Source organism: Alternaria ethzedia (genome assembly GCF_023757985.1).
Source record: "Alternaria ethzedia strain BMP 0044 chromosome Unknown scaffold_6, whole genome shotgun sequence".
Classification (NCBI taxonomy): Eukaryota; Fungi; Ascomycota; class Dothideomycetes; order Pleosporales; family Pleosporaceae; genus Alternaria; species Alternaria ethzedia.
In genome coordinates, this window is record NW_026056199.1 from 1,307,537 (window position 1) to 1,325,800 (window position 18,264).

At 53.5% G+C, this 18,264-nt stretch overlaps 5 protein-coding genes across 5 annotated transcripts; 4 read left to right on the forward strand and 1 right to left on the reverse strand.

Annotated features, from left to right (window-relative positions):
• Positions 1-1,826: 1,826 nt before the first annotated feature.
• J4E87_003726 (uncharacterized protein) lies at positions 1,827-3,786 on the forward strand (the record flags this gene model as incomplete). Its single annotated transcript, XM_049375351.1, has 4 exons — positions 1,827-2,463; positions 2,516-2,577; positions 2,624-3,221; positions 3,311-3,786. The coding sequence occupies 4 exons, from the start codon at positions 1,827-1,829 to the stop codon at positions 3,784-3,786; spliced, it is 1,773 nt and encodes a 590-aa protein (XP_049235273.1).
• Positions 3,787-6,496: 2,710 nt separating this feature from the next.
• On the reverse strand, positions 6,497-7,258 carry J4E87_003727 (uncharacterized protein; the record flags this gene model as incomplete). Its single annotated transcript, XM_049375352.1, has 2 exons — positions 6,497-6,991; positions 7,046-7,258. The coding sequence occupies 2 exons, from the start codon at positions 7,256-7,258 to the stop codon at positions 6,497-6,499; spliced, it is 708 nt and encodes a 235-aa protein (XP_049235274.1).
• Positions 7,259-8,424: 1,166 nt separating this feature from the next.
• On the forward strand, positions 8,425-9,809 carry J4E87_003728 (uncharacterized protein; the record flags this gene model as incomplete). The annotated part of the gene is made up of 2 exons (XM_049375353.1): positions 8,425-9,019; positions 9,067-9,809. The coding sequence occupies 2 exons, from the start codon at positions 8,425-8,427 to the stop codon at positions 9,807-9,809; spliced, it is 1,338 nt and encodes a 445-aa protein (XP_049235275.1).
• Positions 9,810-12,728: 2,919 nt separating this feature from the next.
• On the forward strand, positions 12,729-14,605 carry TEF1 (translation elongation factor EF-1 alpha; the record flags this gene model as incomplete). The annotated part of the gene is made up of 6 exons (XM_049375354.1): positions 12,729-12,733; positions 12,848-12,918; positions 12,975-13,030; positions 13,255-13,373; positions 13,424-13,440; positions 13,500-14,605. 6 exons carry the CDS (start codon positions 12,729-12,731, stop codon positions 14,603-14,605), a joined length of 1,374 nt encoding a protein of 457 aa, XP_049235276.1.
• A 794-nt stretch (positions 14,606-15,399) lies between these two features.
• Positions 15,400-16,953, forward strand: J4E87_003730 (uncharacterized protein; the record flags this gene model as incomplete). The annotated part of the gene is made up of 1 exon (XM_049375355.1): positions 15,400-16,953. The coding sequence occupies one exon, from the start codon at positions 15,400-15,402 to the stop codon at positions 16,951-16,953; it is 1,554 nt and encodes a 517-aa protein (XP_049235277.1).
• Between the last annotated feature and the right edge of the window lie 1,311 nt (positions 16,954-18,264).

Genomic DNA, 18,264 nt, shown 5'->3' on the forward strand with positions numbered 1-18,264 from the left:
GACTCTGAACGCATTGTGGCGTCGTCGGTGAATTTGCCGTGGAGCATAGCAGCTGCTCTAAGATGGGGGCGTTGAGCACGCGTAATTTGTAGAAGTAGTTGACAGCAGGTTGCGATAACAGCTGATATGGCTGGTGCTACCGCATGCGCACTCATTCTCAACAGCCAGGTAGCACACGGCGGTGATTGCGTGAAGGATCTAGAATCGCATCCGTAGTACGAGCAGTCCCAGCACTTGTGGATCGTGGTGCTGCCCCAAACCATGTGGAGAAACAATTACTCCCCGAACCCAGGGCTCGCGTCAAATTGCCTGCGAATCTAGAGTCCTTCAACATGTGTAGGGTTGCTGAGACAGGGCGGCCCGATATGGAGTGACAGCTCCCAAGGACTGGGCTACCGGGCAGAGGTCAAAACAGACGGTTGGAGCTTCCGCAAGACGGGACAAATGAAACAACCAGTCATGCATTGCATGGGGCGCCACGGCATGATGCCAGCGGGCATGAATTGTTTGAGGTGATGCTCACCCAAGCGCCCCAGTGAGCCTCGGTCCCAGTGGTAGTCAGCGGTCGATTCTGCACGCTGGCTGACTGCAGTGTGTTTAGTCGGCATGTACTTGGTGTGTACTGAGACGGAGGCCGATCATGGCAGCAGTCTTCACTGGAATGGCATAAGTCAGGGCACTTGATAGAACTACAGTATTGGCGAGCCAGCGGGGAGGTGTGCCGCGCGACGAAGTGGGCCAAGACGAGGCGTTGCGGAGACGGTCTTCGTCGTCGCGGACAGATGATGAAGGGCCGTTGCAGGCTGGGGCGTAGCGGGGTGAATGGATGCCAAGGGAGTGTTGCAGGAGCAGCGGGTGGTGGATCCCTGTTTGGCGTGCCGCTTGTCGTTCAGCAAACCAAGCCCGCGGCCATGTGTTGTTTTGAAGCTTCCAGGCCTCGATGACGCAAGGTGTGGTGAAAGTCGCGGTGGGTGCGTGGATTTGTTCGGAGCGATGAAACGCCCTGTCGCCTAGGGCCTCGCGTGTGGCGTGGGACCCCCCGTTTCATCGCCCGGTCCCCGAATAGCAGGCTGCGCTGCGGCGGCCAGGCGGAGCGCGACAGGCACCCCCCCTGCAACTGGCGTCAGGCACTCCCTCCAATCCTGCATCAGAGGCCGCGATAATCAAACTCACGCATTGCTCCCCTTCTACCCACACGCCCGCTCTTGCGTAGCCTTCTTCTTCCCTTTACCTCCACACTCGCTCACCACACGTCACTCTTTTATCGCCTCGGTCCCCCTTGGCACTTACTTTCTCTTCGTCGCTCCGCGTGCTAGTCGTCGCCTCCCCGCCGGCTCTTTGCAATATATCCCCTGGTTGGCGATTTTCCCTCGAGGCCCTATCACCGCAGCCCATTCCGCCTGCATAACGGCTACATACCATCAGCTGCCTTGTTTGCTTTATCCCTGTTGATTAACTCGCCCAATCTGGATTATCTGGATTCTGTCAATACCGCCGGCGACGTCAACTGAGCCTGCATTGCGCCTGCCGTTCACCCTGGCCTCCTGCGCCTGAACCCAGCCCGCCCAATCTACTATAGTGAAGCCGGTCACGACGCACGACCACATCATCGCCACGATCCGAGTGAATCTCTAGCCTACTCCCGCATCACCGATTCGGAACAAGTGCCGTTGTGCTTCTTCCCACCTACCCCCGTCTGTCGTTTGCTGGCCAAGACAGAGTCCACTCTCTCAACCCTACCGTCCTGGATCCTTAAAGCACACCTTCTAGACCGCGTCCCCCTCCCCTAGGACTCCTACCCGTCACCTACCGCTCCATCAACGACAATGCCTCTCCTCCAAGCTATGAGTGGTTTCTCCAAGCGTGCGGGTCATGAAGAGGAAGACCCCACTGCTGGTCTTGAGAACCTCGACGTCCAGCACTACCTCGGATACATCTGGTGGATTATTGTTGTCGTCTTCTTCATGTACCAAGTCATCCTCTTCTTCGTCCGTTACATCCGCACTGTCACGTGCTTGAACAACGAAACCCAACGATACTTCGCCATCCCCAACAGGACCTACGCAGCTTTCAAGAAGCACTGCCTAGATGCGCCTCTGTTCCGCACCCGTCACCACCGCGAATTCAAGCTCTCTTCCGCCATTGGTGTTGGAACCCTGCCCAGCCGTCTGCAAAGCTTCTTCCTTGTCGGCTACTTTGCCGTCAACGTAGGCTTCTGTGTATGGAAGATCGACTACAGCAGCTTCTCAGCCGGAGCCGGTGAACTTCTCAGCCGCTCCGGTATCATGGCTGTCATCAACATGATCCCCTTGTTCCTACTTGCTGGTCGCAACAACCCCATCATCAAGCTCACCGGTATCTCATTCGACACCATGAACCTCATCCACCGTTGGTTCGGACGGATCGTCATCCTTGAGGCCATTGCCCACACTGTATGCTGGATCGCCAACAAGGTCCACACCAGTAAGTTTGCCCGGTCAGACATGTCAACATTGCGATGCTAACAGATGTGCAGAGGGCTGGGGTGCCGTACAAGCCTCCATCACTGGAAGTGAGTTCATCATGACAGGTTTCATCGTAAGTCGTGTACCAAGCCAGTACCAACAACGTCTAACATCCACAGGGAACTGTCGCATTCGTCTTCCTCCTGATCCAGTCTCCATCTCCAGTACGTCACTCCTTCTACGAGGTTTTCCTGCACGGCCACATTGTCGGTGCTGCCATCGCGCTCGGCGCCGTATGGGTCCACCTCAAGGAGCGCCCGCAACAGTTCATGCTCTACGGCGTACTCGCGCTCTGGGTCATGGAGCGAACCTGGAGATTCGTCCGCCTCGTCATGCGCAACGTTGGAAACGGTGGTACCGGTTGCGATGTTGAGGTTCTCCCCGGAGACGCCCTTCGTGTGACCGTCCGCATGGCTCGCCCATGGAGGTTCCGCCCCGGCCAGCACGCCTACTTGTACATTCCTTCCGTCGGACTCTGGACCAACCATCCCTTCTCTGTCGCTTGGAGTGAGGAAGAGGAGGATCTCACCATTGCCTCGTCCGTCGCCGATGAGAAGGGTCTTCCCATGAACCGCCAAGACATCCTCGAGCACCACAAGACTAGCATGTCTTTCATTATTCGCCGACGAACTGGTTTTACCGACAAGCTGTTCAAGAAAGCCGACCTTTCTGCTTCCGGCAGATTCTCCACTTCGGCATATGTCGAGGGCCCATATGGTAAGTACCGAAGCTTGTTTTTCCCCGGACTTTTCACTATCGCTTATATTAATCCAATCTACACAACCCATGCTAACATCATATGACAGGCGGTGAAGACTTAAGCTCTTATGGAACTGTCATGCTGTGGGCTGCTGGTATCGGTATCACTCACCAAGTCCCCCACGTCCGTGATATCGTAGCTGGTTACGCCAACGGAACTGTCGCCACCCGCCGACTTACACTCGTCTGGATCATCCAATCGCCCGAGCACTTGGAATGGATCCGTACATGGATGACACAAATTTTGTCCATGCCACGCCGCCGCGAGATCCTTAAGATTCTGCTCTTCGTCACTCGCCCTCGCAGCACTAAGGAGATCCACTCGCCCTCTTCTAGTGTCCAAATGTTCCCTGGACGTCCCAACGTCCAAGCCTTGGTCGACCAGGAGATGCAAGAGGGTATTGGTGCTGCCTGTGTCAGCACCTGCGGTACTGGTGGATTGGCGGATGAGCTCCGTCGTTCCGTCCGCAATCGCGAGTCCCAGTGGAACGTCGACTTCCGCGAGGAGTCTTTCTCGTGGTAAACGTATCCTCCCTATTCATCTCTGGTCTCGTCACATGGGTATACCCTTCGTCCATTGATCACTAGCCTTGCAATCTATCATGTTTGGAAGGACCAATGTTGGATCTAATGAGGACATGCTTGCATCTACTACTTCGCTGTATACATTACATTTCTTTTCTTTACCGCATCGTCGCTTGATCTGGTCTCTTTTTACACTCCTTGTATCTTATCCTGTGGAGCAGGCACGAAGACAAAATATTCATGTGGTCGGGCGCGCCTTCGGGCTAACTATCAATGTTATCACGTCACCATAACGGTTCTTTCACGAGCACGGCGATGCTTGTTTGGTGTTCAAGGCGTCTACTTTGACTGATGGTGTACATATCTCTACCACCTCAGAAATGATGACAAGTTAACAACGATTCGATTTTCATCGCTCTTTCCTGACTTGTCATACCCTGGTCCCGGTAGTCAGCTTACATTAGCGTTCTCCTCAAAACGTGAATCTCATGCCCCTACTGCGATCCGGACACCTGTCGCACACCCTGACACACAACATGCGTAAATCGACGGGACAATACTGCATCTGCAACATCTCCCTTCCGCCTTCGCTCGACGGCTGGCTGTGAGTAGCCTGATCCCGCCGCAGCCCAACGACTACGACGCGCGTCCGCCGAGCGAACAAACCTCTCCATCACGAACGCTTATCTGAAACCCTCGTATAGGATGGATTCCGCCCACTCTTATTCGATATCTTCTTATGATACCTCAGCGACCGTAAGCCTTCGGCGTTTGCGACCCGCGCGCTATGCGTTTCTAGTGCGCCTTCCCGTGTACGGGAGCGCTGGGAGATACAACGGCCCGGTTGTTTCAAGACGCCTCATCCACACTCAACGAGTCGCTGTACTTCATCCGTAGGCATCAATGCTGGCGCGCCTTCATGCTGCACTGCTCAGCGCTCCTCCAGTCGCTGTAGCTCTACTGCAATCCGGACGATGTGAGGAGATCCGAAGGTGCGCGAACACCAGATCGCGGCTGAATGCGGTGCATGAAGAGAACGGAAGGCTTGCAGCTGAGCGAACGGATATGTCGATCGTGCTTCAAGTCTGGACAAGACTTCCGCGTCGCAATGCTTGTAGATGTACATCGTGCTGACGGGGTACGTATGTTGGTCTGCACTGCTTACGTATGGGCAGTGTCAACTCCGTTGACTGGATCTCAACAAACGCCATTATCGTAGGAATACGTAGTTCATGATGCCAGAGAGGTATCCGAGCAAATCCAGCTTGCAGCTGGCAAGGGTGATAGATCCCGATCTTGAGCTGGTGTAGCTGCAGCCACCTGTGACCGGGTACTTCACCAAAACCTACTATCAACTCACATCACCACGGTATCGGGCAGTTACATACCTTTGCATCTTCCTCAGAAGGATCCGGAGCAACGCATCGACCCTGTAGGTGATTGCGCAATTACTCCAGCGTCATGTTGTCACCTCGCATTGATCTCATTGCATTGCAGCTAGATTCACCACATTCCATTCGTAATCACAGCCTTCAAACAATTCAGATCTCGAGCAGTGGATTCTCCACTCCTAGACTTCCAACGATCGCAGAAGATCCCTGCATGCGTCCGGACTTCGTCATACCGTCCTAGAACTGAAAGTTGTATCTCGTACACAAAATAGCTGGTAGAAGTATGATTGGAAGAACCGACTTACCCGTCCTGGGAGAATATCATAACACCTCTTCTATCACTACACCTCCTCAGCAACCGGCTCTTCATCAAACCCCGCCTCTAGACCCCCATCGACTCACACAGCTCCTCCAGGATCCAGACCTGACCTTCAACACGAGCCGTCCTGCATGTCCAACATCCGCATTCCCATCCGTGCACCTCCCGAGCCTTTCCATGTGCAGATAACGTTTCCACCCAACCACAATCCTACTGCTGCGCCTCGGAAAATTTATCACGTCTTTGTCAGATGCTCGTGACAACTGACGTTCGTATGACGCTTGGCTAATATTGAAGGATTGCCCACGAGGATGAAAGAACGGAGCAGGGGCCTTTGTCGCCTAACCAGTCAATCCGCAGCGGATGCTGTCGATGCCCAGAGCTTCTGCCTACTTACACACCGCACATCACGCAAATCGTCCGTTACCGTCCTTAAAATCACAACCCATAAACATCCTTCATGTGCGACACACGGCAAATTAAGAAAACACCCCGTCGCCATCTGTGCGTCCCCGCCGCATGCGAATATACGCCGTGCTCGCGCACGGATGGGGGAATGCAATATAAGAAGAGCCGGCGCGAGCAGGTTTCTTGCTACCTGGCTCAAGAAAATACTCCGTCGCTACCACGCTTTGAGAAAACGGTTATCGCGTGCGCGGGGCGGGGTTGCTTCATTTAATGCTGATAACACGCGCATGACGTTGTGGGGTGAGGTATATTGCTCTGCTGAAGCGAGGTTTGTTAGACTGGGGAGGTGTTGCGGTAGCGAAGACACGTGGTGGGTGTGGCTGGAGGATGGGGTTGATGTGATAGGGAGTGAGATTATGATTCTGGAGGGACTGAGATTGCGTAATTCGTAGTGTTGAACATTTCACTTGATAAGCTCTAGTCGACGGCGGACGTAGACCGTGGATTCGAGTGACACTATCGCTATAGCAGTTCTCCAACCCAAAGAAATCTTCCGGGAATCATTCCTTCGTCGCGTCTTTTCGCGCGCATCAAACTGCTTCCGGACTCTCATGTGTTGCAGCGTCCTCCATCTCGAACCTCCTCTGTATTCCCTCCCCGCCTTTCCTCACCACTTCCGCCATAACGCGACCCATACTGCCTTCCTTCCCCAGCGTTTCCATAGCCTCCTCCACGCTCACGAGATGGCTCTCATACGTGACTTCCAGTTCATCTACCCCCGTGTTCTCATGATGTCTTGGCTCGTATCCCTCGGGTTCTTGTTTTATCCTCTCACGTAGAGAGAGATTCTGAGGGTACGCCGGTGGCGGTTTATACACCGCGCCTGCTTCCGTCTCAAGTAGGGTCTCGAGGGTTGGAGGAAGCGTCTCGGCGATGTACCAGTAGATTATGTATTGTCGCGTGCCGAGAGGCATGAGTTGCATAGAGACTGGCTCGGCGGTCTGTGGGGAAGCGTGGACGCGTGGGTGGGCTTGTGGTTGCCGATGTACGGTGGGTAGAGGGAGAAGACGGTTACGGTAGCCAGACTGGTCGCGCGATTAGTAATTATCCTGCTGCAAGCATCTGTTCATGTCACGTACCTCTTCATACCCTTCTCTTTCTGCGCCCGTGCCGCTCTCCTCGCCGGCGTCGCGTCTGCCCTTGGGAAGGAAGTAGAACTTTCGTCCTCGGTGGACGCAACTGCATATCACCACACGACTCGTCGCAAGGTGAAAGATCGCGACGCCGCCTCCGACCACAAACTGGTCGCTGTCGTAGTGCGCGGTGTATATCTCAGTCTTGCTTGTAGACATTGTCGGTCTCGGTGGTTGAGGCTGAGGAGTGTGTGTCTTGGATGAAAGGAAGCCACACATGGGAATTGCGAAGGTTGCTCCTGCTTGAAGGGCGGATTTCAGGTTATAGCGCTGTTACCTTGCGCCAGCGAGCGGCCTCTTTGGTGTGTGACGGCCATGATGGATGCTGTCATGGTAGGTGCCTAAGATACGTGCGTCGAATTGAAGGAGAGGTATGGTGGGGCTAGTGACGTTTGGCTGTAAATGGGGAGCAGCCCCGCGCTCTAGCGCTTATCGCACAGTGCGACTATTATTATCAGTATATATATGCAAAGCCTCCTTCGCTGTTCATCAACAGTACAACTGGCCTAATGGCCCAATGGCAAGGCGCTTGACTACGATTCGTTCGACATCAAGAGATTCCAGGTTGTAAGTAGCTCCCAGAGCCCACGTTCGAAAACCGTCGCTAACGCCAAGAAAAGCGACCCCTGGTTAGGTCACACAGCAGCTCACACGAGCATTTCTTTTTTGCTGTTTTATGTCTCTTATGCGCAGCTTCCTTTTTACCTGCCTGTTGCCTTCTAAGAAGTGACGTGGTGGGTAGAAGCTCTTTTTGCCCAGCTCTGCTAGTACCCAACGCGCACTTTGACGAAACACCCAACTTTATCCATGTAGAAGCAGGCACGACGTCATAAAGCTCAGAAGGGGTCCTTCTACTTTTTCCAGCTTTCTCGCAAGCCTGGTTTAATAACTCACAACATGAGTCTACGCTCAGTCCCTACAAATTGTGTACCATAGCAGCGGCCCGCAAACCAAGAAACCGCACGGAGCATGATTCGTAATTTTATCAGTATACCCGGAGTGAGGGGAAGGCGAATATGTACCATGTCGCACTCCTTGGCGGCGAGACCAGATCAGGAAGCTGGTGATATCCAAGGTACCCCAACGTCTCGGCGTCTTCTTGGCTGCCGTTGAACGACACTCCGCATACTCGTTATGAACCAAGCGCCGGATGTCATGGCGATATCTCTATGCGAAACTGCGAGATGAACTCGAACCGTTGCATCATCATTTGCTTGGCCTTCATCGCACGATAAGGTTCTGACAGCATCCATGGATGGGTATATAATATCTTCGGACTGACCGCGGAGGCTTCTTGTCAGCACTGAAGTCAACTCTTGTACATCATGAAGTGGACGAAAGTGTTGCTGGCCGCTCAATTGGCTGCAGCGACTCCCTTACAGCCTCGCGACAGCTTTGTGACGCGCAGTGCTAAAGCCAGCTACGATGGCTACCACGTCTATTCAGTCACACCGTCTTCTGCTGATGAGGCTCGTGACCTTGGGAAGCGCTTCTCCCAATACCACACTCATCCCATTCGCGACACCCTGTCCATCGCTATTCCACCAGAAGAGGTCGACGCATTCAACGCCCTCGGTCTGAAGGCTCGCCTCGTCAATTCTGATCTGGGCAATTACATACGCTTAACGGACAAAGAGGCGGTATACAAGAGAGGTTTGCACAAGCGTGGCGAGTTGCCAGATCTCTCTTGGTTTCACACCTACCATCCGTATGCCGACCATCTCCAATACTGGGACGATCTAGTCAAGGCATTTCCGAAGAACTCAGAGAAGTTTTCTATCGGACAGAGCTACGAGAACCGGACCATATGGGCATTCCATCTTTATGGCGACGAGAAGAAAGGGTACGGAAAGCAGGAAGAGAAGCCAGTCATCCTTTGGCATGCGACAGTCCATGCTCGAGAGTGGATATCGACCATGGGTAAGAACTACATCGCAACTTATGTGAACCATAGCTGATTGTCATAGTGATTGAATACCTGGCCTACCAACTAATCGACGGTTACAAGAAGGGCGATGCCAATGTGACCACCTTCCTGGACTACTACGACTTCTACCTAGTTCCCTTCCATAACCCCGATGGCTTCTTGTACACGCAAACCAACGATCGTCTCTGGCGCAAGAACCGTCAGCCACGCCCAAACATCAACACTACCTGCCTTGGTACTGACGGTAACCGCAACTGGAAGTATGAGTGGGATGCTGAGCCGCCTGAGGGTGGATCGACACCTGACCCTTGCGGCCAGACATACCGCGGTGAAGCACCGGGTGACACGCCCGAGAACCAAGCCATGGACAGTCTTTCAGCTCAGCTGTCGCAAACAGGTGCTGGTATCCGGTCGTTCATCGATTTCCACTCGTACGGCCAGCTCATCCTCACTCCCTATGGCTTCTCTTGCGATCCGCTGCCCGAAACTCTTCCTCGCATGCTTGAGGTCGCTGGCGGTACGGCGAATGCTATCATGGCTGCTAGCACAAAGAACAGCACGTACGAGTTTGGTCCTGGGTGTCAGATCCTTTACTTCTCAACCGGTAACTCGAGAGACCACCACTATGCTGTGCATGGCGCGAACCATTCGTGGACGATGGAGCTGAGTCCTCAAGACCAAGCAGGTGGCGGCTTTGTCCTGCCACCAGATCTGATCTGGCCGGTGGTGAAAGAGCAATGGGCTGGACAGCAGTGGCTTTTGAATGACGTGTGGGTAGACTAGTTGTAGGTGCTGGAGAACTGGATGTAGCCACAGTGATAAGATAGCTATCGGGACCTGAACGATGTCCCGAATCTACTTAGGGTGCGACGACCGCGATATTCTCACAACATCCAACAACATCATGATATGAAGTCTACCACATATCTCACAAGGCCATACGCTTCAATGAAAGTTGATCACTAGCCTGAAACACCACAAGACGCGGCAGCTACATGCCATTCACGATGAGCGTGTGTTAGAAAGCCAAATCGAAGTAGTCAAAATGTAATCGAACTCTCTCGACGTTGAGTCCAGCCTCACTACTAGCCGCCTCGGTAAATCTTCGACTGGATCATTTAAGTCTTTTGACGACTGGATCGCTTGTCCAAGTCAGTCCGATGTATGTCTAGCCAGCAATTGTTCTTCCGAAGACTCTCGCAATGACCGCTTCGCAAACGCTGCCGCCGTTCAATACTGTTTGTACGACGCATGAATCACAAGAGAACAGATGACCATTGCAACCGGTATGATTGGTCCTACAAACCTTGATCCCCGCGTTTTTGAATGTAGTATAGTAGTTGATGCGGTCGGAGATGGTTCAAGTGTTGTTATTACTCTGGCATCGAGACAGCGAAGTTGCGACTCTTGACTGTGAACCTCTACAGACTCTGGAAGTGTTGCTGCCAATCCATTGACTGGTTATACTGTCCATGAGTGGGTGGCAGCTCTTCATGGGATGCCTTTCGGGAGAAAGCGGCGCAATAGATCGCATAAGATAGCAGACATCCTTTCCGTATTATGCCACTCACAGTCGGGGAGATTCATGACGGGGGTAGCGTAAGGATGAAGAAAATGCTTGAGTTCTGTACTATAAGCTCATCAGGTAGTGGCTCCATGACTATACAGTGCTAGAGCTCAGAAGATAACAGAATAACTATATGTGTAGAGAAAGAAGTCTTCTTATTTTGGTGTAAAGAGAATGGGATGTAGAAGCGTGAGTTATGCATTGGCCTATGAGCTGCGGAGACATGATACTGTCTAACAATCGCGGAACAGGTCCCTACACGGGAATGCGTCTAGTGTGTTGCGTGGCATTCAAGCCTTGGGTGTGTGGGCATTTCTCCGAATATACTTCCAAGGAATGTGCGACGATCGCTCTGGCCCTCTGTCTTCCCACCCTGGAGCTGATGCAGCACCCTGATACTCGCGGAGTATGACCAGTGGAAGCAGCGAATGAGCATGACGCATATCCACTGCGCTTCCCCAACCTACTAGGCAAGGAGGATGATAGCATTTCCGGCAAGGTCTCCTCACCTCAATCGAGGGAAAGCTCGAAGACCCGGAAGCCTACAACGACGCTACATCCGCTCATTTGCGTATTGTTGTCCTGATGTAGGTCTCAGTCCTATTCGCCTTTTCCTTGTATGAAGTGTCCTCTCCATCTAGATCAAGGAGTGCTTCTCCCTTGTCCTGTTGTAATGTATGGGTACGCGCGATCGCAGCAAGGAGGTGTTGTAGGGGCGGAACGTTTCGTTTCGGATGCGTGGTGGAAAGTCGTGGCTCGGTGTCGTAAATGTGGGCGGGTGAGCCTAGAGGACGATGTAGCGATAGCTCCTTGAAGTCTTCGAACCCTTGACATTAGCCATCGTCATTTGTGCATCATACTATACAGGATCCTGCTAATGGTGTGAAAAGAACAGCCCAAAATGGCGAATACATCGAATACGGCGAGGGTTAGATCCTACTGCGTATGTTCATGTCCTTCCGATGCACATGACCTCGCTTCATAGAAGAAGAAATCTGAACAGGTCTGCAGCCTACATTGGGGTAAAACTTTGCAAAGTAGGTGAGCCAACGTCAATGTAGGCTCCACGATGTTCAGACTTGCTCCCTCCTTAAACAAAGCGGCCCGTGCAAACAAGCTGAGTGTCATGTCTTTGGTGGCCAGCAGGATTGTCGGTGAAGCTTTGGGAGTCTACCATTCCGAGGAATCAGACTGAAACGCTTGTACCGTGTCGGGATGCCGATAGATCCCCTCGTAGCGGGGTTCCTTTGAGCAAGGCCACTGAGTGATGTAAGGGGCAGTGAAATTTCCAACTGCGGTACGTCCGGCAAGGGGCGGCGTTGAACAGCTCAAAGGATGGTTCCACGATAGTTGGGTCCTCTGATACTGGGCGTCTGCGATAGCGCGTGTGAGTCAAACCAGACCCATTGTTCTGGCTCCATAAGCATCAATGCCCAAGGTAGCGGTAAAAGCAATAGAGGGAGTGGCTAGCAGCGGAGAAAGGAAATTGAACACGGTGGTGTGCAGGATCTGGGCGGTACCATCGACAAGGCCACAATAGACTCCGCTTGTAGTGGGGCTGGGTACACGGTATGATGGCAATCTCAGTACCCCGCCAAAAGTTTTGCAGTGCGGCAAAAGTGACACCGAGGTGGTTTCAGCGCAAAGGCTGCATGTTGGATTATTTTCCAGGTAAAGTCAATCGGGAATGAAGGTAACAATCGAGCCTTGTGCAAAAGCAAAAGCTGTAGCGCGTAGGTGACGCGGGTCAACTGGAACGAAAAGGGCTGATGGACAGCAATGACGATGCACCAAAAGACTCGCGTGAGGCAACTGCGGCTGTGGCGAGCTCACAGTAGGCGGTCAGGGCGGTTGGAAGGGCTCCATGGCATGTGGGCCAATGAAGAGGACCCGTTTTGCCTCTTTCACAGTCGAATTCGTTGCAAGTGAAGGAGTTTTCGTAGCCCAACGGGGGGCTAGCGCCTAAAACTAGCACGGACCCACTCAGCCCTCCAAGTATATTAGCAACACCCAGCCCCTCCATCGCTCACTTTTTCTTCTTCGTCCAACTCATACCTTACACCGCGCGCTGTAAATCTGAGTATCAAACAACTTCCCCTCACCACCACCAAAGCAAACTACACAACACCGCCATCATGGGGTAAGTTATCTCCCCCGCCTTCTGCCCCAAGTCTCTGGAGCCTCAACATCGCCCACTCCAGCAGCCTAGGCCGCCACCTCCACCCTCAGTACAGCTCACTAACAATGTCTGCAGTAAGGAGAAGATGCACATTAACGTGGTCGTTATCGGCCACGTCGACTCCGGAAAGTCCACCACCACCGGCCGTAAGCCCTCCCTCTCCGAACGCCTGCGGGGTCACACAACTTACAATGGGATACAGACTTGATCTACAAGTGCGGTGGTATCGACAAGCGTACTATCGAGAAGTTCGAGAAGGTACGGCATCACTCTCCTTTCACATGGGCATTCGCAACCACCTGGTGCACCTTTGAGCGCTCAGCCATTTCCGGCTTATCGCGATGAGGGGCATTTTTGGGTGGTGGGGTTGTGCGAACTTTTACGCGCTAGCGCTAGTCCGCATGCGGCTTTCGCGAACCCCAACACCATGACGCACATCCAATTTTCCCAATTCGGCTTCAGTCTGCTAACAGGCCTCACAGGAAGCCGCCGAACTCGGAAAGGGTTCCTTCAAGTACGCATGGGTCCTCGACAAATTGAAGGCCGAGCGTGAGCGTGGTATCACCATCGACATTGCTCTCTGGAAGTTCGAGACTCCCAAGTACGTATTCACCCATCATCATCATGCGAGACATTATTAACCAGCAATAGATACTACGTCACCGTCAGTATGTGCTACCATCGGAATCTTCTCATCACGACCTTCAATCGCTGACAATCTGATTAGTTGACGCCCCCGGTCACCGTGATTTCATCAAGAACATGATCACTGGTACCTCCCAGGCCGACTGCGCTATTCTCATCATTGCCGCCGGTACTGGTGAGTTCGAGGCTGGTATCTCCAAGGATGGCCAGACTCGTGAGCACGCCCTTCTCGCCTACACCCTCGGTGTCAAGCAGCTCATCGTTGCCATCAACAAGATGGACACCACCAAGTGGTCCGAGGAGCGTTACCAGGAGATCATCAAGGAGACCTCCAACTTCATCAAGAAGGTCGGCTACAACCCCAAGCACGTTCCCTTCGTCCCCATCTCCGGCTTCAACGGCGACAACATGATTGAGGCTTCCTCCAACTGCCCCTGGTACAAGGGTTGGGAGAAGGAGACCAAGGCCAAGGCCACTGGTAAGACCCTCCTCGAGGCCATTGACGCCATCGACCCTCCCAGCCGTCCCACCGACAAGCCCCTCCGTCTTCCCCTCCAGGATGTCTACAAGATTGGAGGTATTGGCACGGTGCCCGTCGGTCGTGTCGAGACCGGTATCATCAAGGCCGGTATGGTCGTCACCTTCGCCCCCGCTGGTGTCACCACTGAGGTCAAGTCCGTCGAGATGCACCACGAGCAGCTTGTCGAGGGTGTCCCCGGTGACAACGTCGGCTTCAACGTCAAGAACGTCTCCGTCAAGGAGATCCGTCGTGGCAACGTTGCCGGTGACTCCAAGAACGACCCCCCCAAGGGTGCCGAGTCCTTCAACGCCCAGGTCATCGTCCTCAACCACCCTGGTCAGGTCGGTGCCGGTTACGCACCAGTCCTCGACTGCCACACCGCCCACATTGCTTGCAAGTTCTCTGAGCTCCTCGAGAAGATTGACCGCCGTACCGGAAAGTCTGTTGAGAACTCTCCCAAGTTCATCAAGTCCGGTGACGCCGCCATCGTCAAGATGGTTCCCTCCAAGCCCATGTGCGTTGAGGCTTTCACTGACTACCCTCCCCTCGGTCGTTTCGCTGTCCGTGACATGCGTCAGACCGTTGCCGTCGGTGTCATCAAGTCCGTCGCCAAGGCCGACAAGGCTGGCAAGGTCACCAAGGCCGCCCAGAAGGCTTCCAAGAAATAAGCGCTCTCTTCTTGGGTTGCTTGTTTCTCTTCTTTCGTCTCTAGATACCTGGTTCTGGGGATGTGGTTGCTTCGGAAAAGCTGTGATGACTTTTGAAACGTGTCATGCATAACGGTCTGGGGTCCTGGCGTCGTCCTTCCATAGTTTCCATAATGATCTGAATGAAAACATGGGTGGGATATGAACAATAACACTTCTTCTGCATCGCGACTGACTTGTGGTGTCTTGACTAACCACTTTCTTGGCCATTCCTTCTTACCGCCCTCGACTCAGTCGACCCATGCCATCTTCCCTCATCGAGGTTCACACCTGTGGTGATTACAATTCATGTCGCATTCTACAAAATTATCATCAAGCTAGACGCATACATCAACTCAAACACTGTCTAGTTGTTCAGATTTGATAGCATGTAGGCGGCACGCATTGTAGCTACCCGTAGTGCTCCAGGGACTAAGGCAGGTCTCGTCGCGGACCTGAGCTCAGAAGGGGTTGAGCTTCACCTTTATGACCGCCTTATCCAAGGAAAATGCCGAGCACCCTGGAGCCTACCTTGACGTCGGATCATCTACTTTGCATATTTTCAGATTGATGTAGGCTGCAAACCTGTTCAGGATTTTGTCCTTCTGGGAAGACATGGCCGCGTTGGTGCTTGAGCCAACACCGTGGCTAGTTGATGGCTTCAAGGAACGACCCACTATTTTGGATTTAGCGCTGGCCATCACTCCCAAGGTTACTAACCACATCCAATTCGCCGTTGCTCTACGCCCTCATACCACAATCTCTCTAGAGGAACAATGTCGGCAGATCTTTTTGCAGAATTCGGAGCGGACCCCCCTCCTAGTCAACAGCAATCGCAGCCTGCAGCCGCCAACAGAACAAATGCACCTGCTGCGTCAGACTTCAACTTCTTCAACGGCCTGAACACCGCACCGGCTTTGGCAACACTGTCGCAGCAACCTCCTTCAACGAGCAACACTCAGAATCTCGGGTCGAATTACGCACAGTCATCCACTATCGAAGATAATGACGACTGGGGCGATTTTGAGGGCGGCTCATCCTTCGAGCCCGCTCCTGCCGCCAAACAAGATCCGTTCGCATTTGCACCACCTCCGGCCTCCCAACCGCAATCAAATGCATGGAACATCACCTCAACAACCTACGATCCCTTTGCATTTGCATCGCAATCATCTTCGCAGCCGCTAGAGCAGACATGGAACCGAGCGCCAATCGTGAAGGCCAAGAAATCAGCTGATCCAAGCGTCTTGTTCGACGCGGAGGATGATCTTGATGATGATGACGACTTTGGCGACTTCGAAGGCGAACAAGAGAGTAAGACGCAGTCCACGGCACCCGTGGCATCGTCTTCGGCGATTGTGGACCTACTTGGCGACATGAGCATAGCACAGGCTCAACCACCCAGCACGAGTAGTAGAGATACTGCTAACGCAAGTCGGGGTTCAAAACTTCAAGCGACTACAAGTAAGAAACCTGGCACAGGCTTTGGTGCTGTGGCCAAACCTAAGCAACCCGTGCCGCCACCTGCAGTGGCTCAAGAAGATGACGGGTGGGATGAATTTGACGACTGGGAGGCGTCCATTCCTAGTAAAGCACCGAGCAAACCCGAAGCCGTGAAGTCGACTAGCAATGCCAAAATGAATGTCACACCAGCTCCGATACTTTCCCCTACAACAACAGATCCACAGGCAGGCGAACTACCTCCTACGAACGTGCCACCACCCGGCGTGTTGCTATCGCTTTTCCCTTCTCTCTTCGCCGAAGCACAGGAGAAGTTGTTCAAGCCCATGGCAGCTCAACCTTTGCCCATGCGAAACAAGCTACTGGCTGAGCCCGCGACAATTGCCTACCTTCAGGGCTATCTTATCCTCGGGAATGTCGCGGCGCATATCATTGCAGGCAGGAAACTGCGCTGGAAGCGAGACCAGCATCTATCTCAAGGCATGCGAATCGGCCCAGCGTCATCACGAGCAACTTCGGGGATGAAGTTAACGGGCATCGACAAGGGCGAAAACATGAAAGAAGAGCGAGAGGTTTCCGATGTGGTTAGAAGCTGGAAAGAGCAGGTTGGGCGACTGCGGCATGTCGTGTCTGGCGCAAATCAAATCAAGGCGGGCACTCTAGACCGTGGACCAGACTTGCAAGAGACGATGCCAGTTAAGACACTCAAGCAGTCCGAGGGTGGTATTCCTGCACGACAGCCCTGTATGCTGTGTGGATTGAAACGAGAGGAAAGAGTGACTGCAGCGGACATGGCCACGGACGATAGTTTTGGCGAGTGGTGGATTGACCAGATCAACATGCATCGAGGTGTGTCTATGAAATGGCCGTGATGAAGACGATTGCTGACCCTAGAGTAGGCTGTAGGAACTTCTGGAACCAGCACAAAGACACACTTCGACACCATTGATGACCTGAAGTCCCCGGATATCGAGGGTGAATGCATGGGTACAGCACACGGCATGCACAGGATAAGTGTTCAGCCAATGGTGTCCTCCGGGGTATGCGGAGCTAATCACGGTGGCCGCAACCTGCACGACTTTCTGCATGATGAGCAGAGAATACCGAGGCCTCCATTGAACAAGTGACATCTGTTACTTTCCACATTCACTGTGCATATTGTTGCCAGGTGCCGGTAGTGTGCATAGTGTTGTTCAGGGCATGCTATGACGACATGAACGTCGGTTAGATTGGCGGAACGTTTGCTCTTTGCGCAAAGTAATGGAAGAGGCGGCAGAGCAGCACATGTCAGAAGGAAGGCTAGCGGAGGCTTGTCGGACGGATGATGACAGGTCCGGCTGGGGAAGCTTGTGGCACATGTGGGATGCGCAGCAAGAAGCATTGAACATGGCAAGCATGGTAGACACTAGGTTTCAGCTGGGCAAAGCAGATTTGGAGTCTTGTGCAACCTTGACGTCTAGCGTGCGGTGAGGCAGGCGTGGAGTATGATGATGGTGTCCCGCCCCGGTCTATGGTAGATCAGATCTCTGGTAGCGTCGAGGGCGGGTGCATCGTCTGTGCACTTCGCGGGGCCAGCGTAGGCGCAATGCAAATAACGCCGTTGCCGTCTCAAGTCGCATCCATAGTGCGGGCGACGTAACTACATGCCATTCACTGTACACGCCCACTGATCACCCTTGACTCTAGTCCGCTCCACGCGTCGCATTTCTTACTGAACAGCCGCTGCCGTCGCAGGTGATATCCGACCCAAGCCCCCATCAGCCCTGCATTCCCCGCCAAAGCCTTTGCACCACCGCCCGCCCGCGCATCTTGCACCCGTACCCCAGAAGCGATACCGCCGCCGCCCCCAACGCGACACCGGGTCAGTACACATTGACTTGTGTGCCTGTAGACCAAGACTGGCCCTCTCGTCGTCATTCGCTGCGCGTAGTCTTACCGAGCCGAGACTTGTGCCCAGGCCTGGGAACAGGCGCTCGTACGCCTCAGGGAATGAGCAGGCCAAATGATCATGGTACGTCAAGTGACCCTCTGCCCCGAGTCGTGATGCTCGCGACTGCCTCCACGGCTTCTGCCTCTGCCACCAGCGAGAAATGGCCCGCTTTGTAAGCTTCACCGCTCAATGCACCCGTCGACTGCGAGAGGAACGGCACCGGGCTGCTGCAGTAGATAATAGACACCCGCCT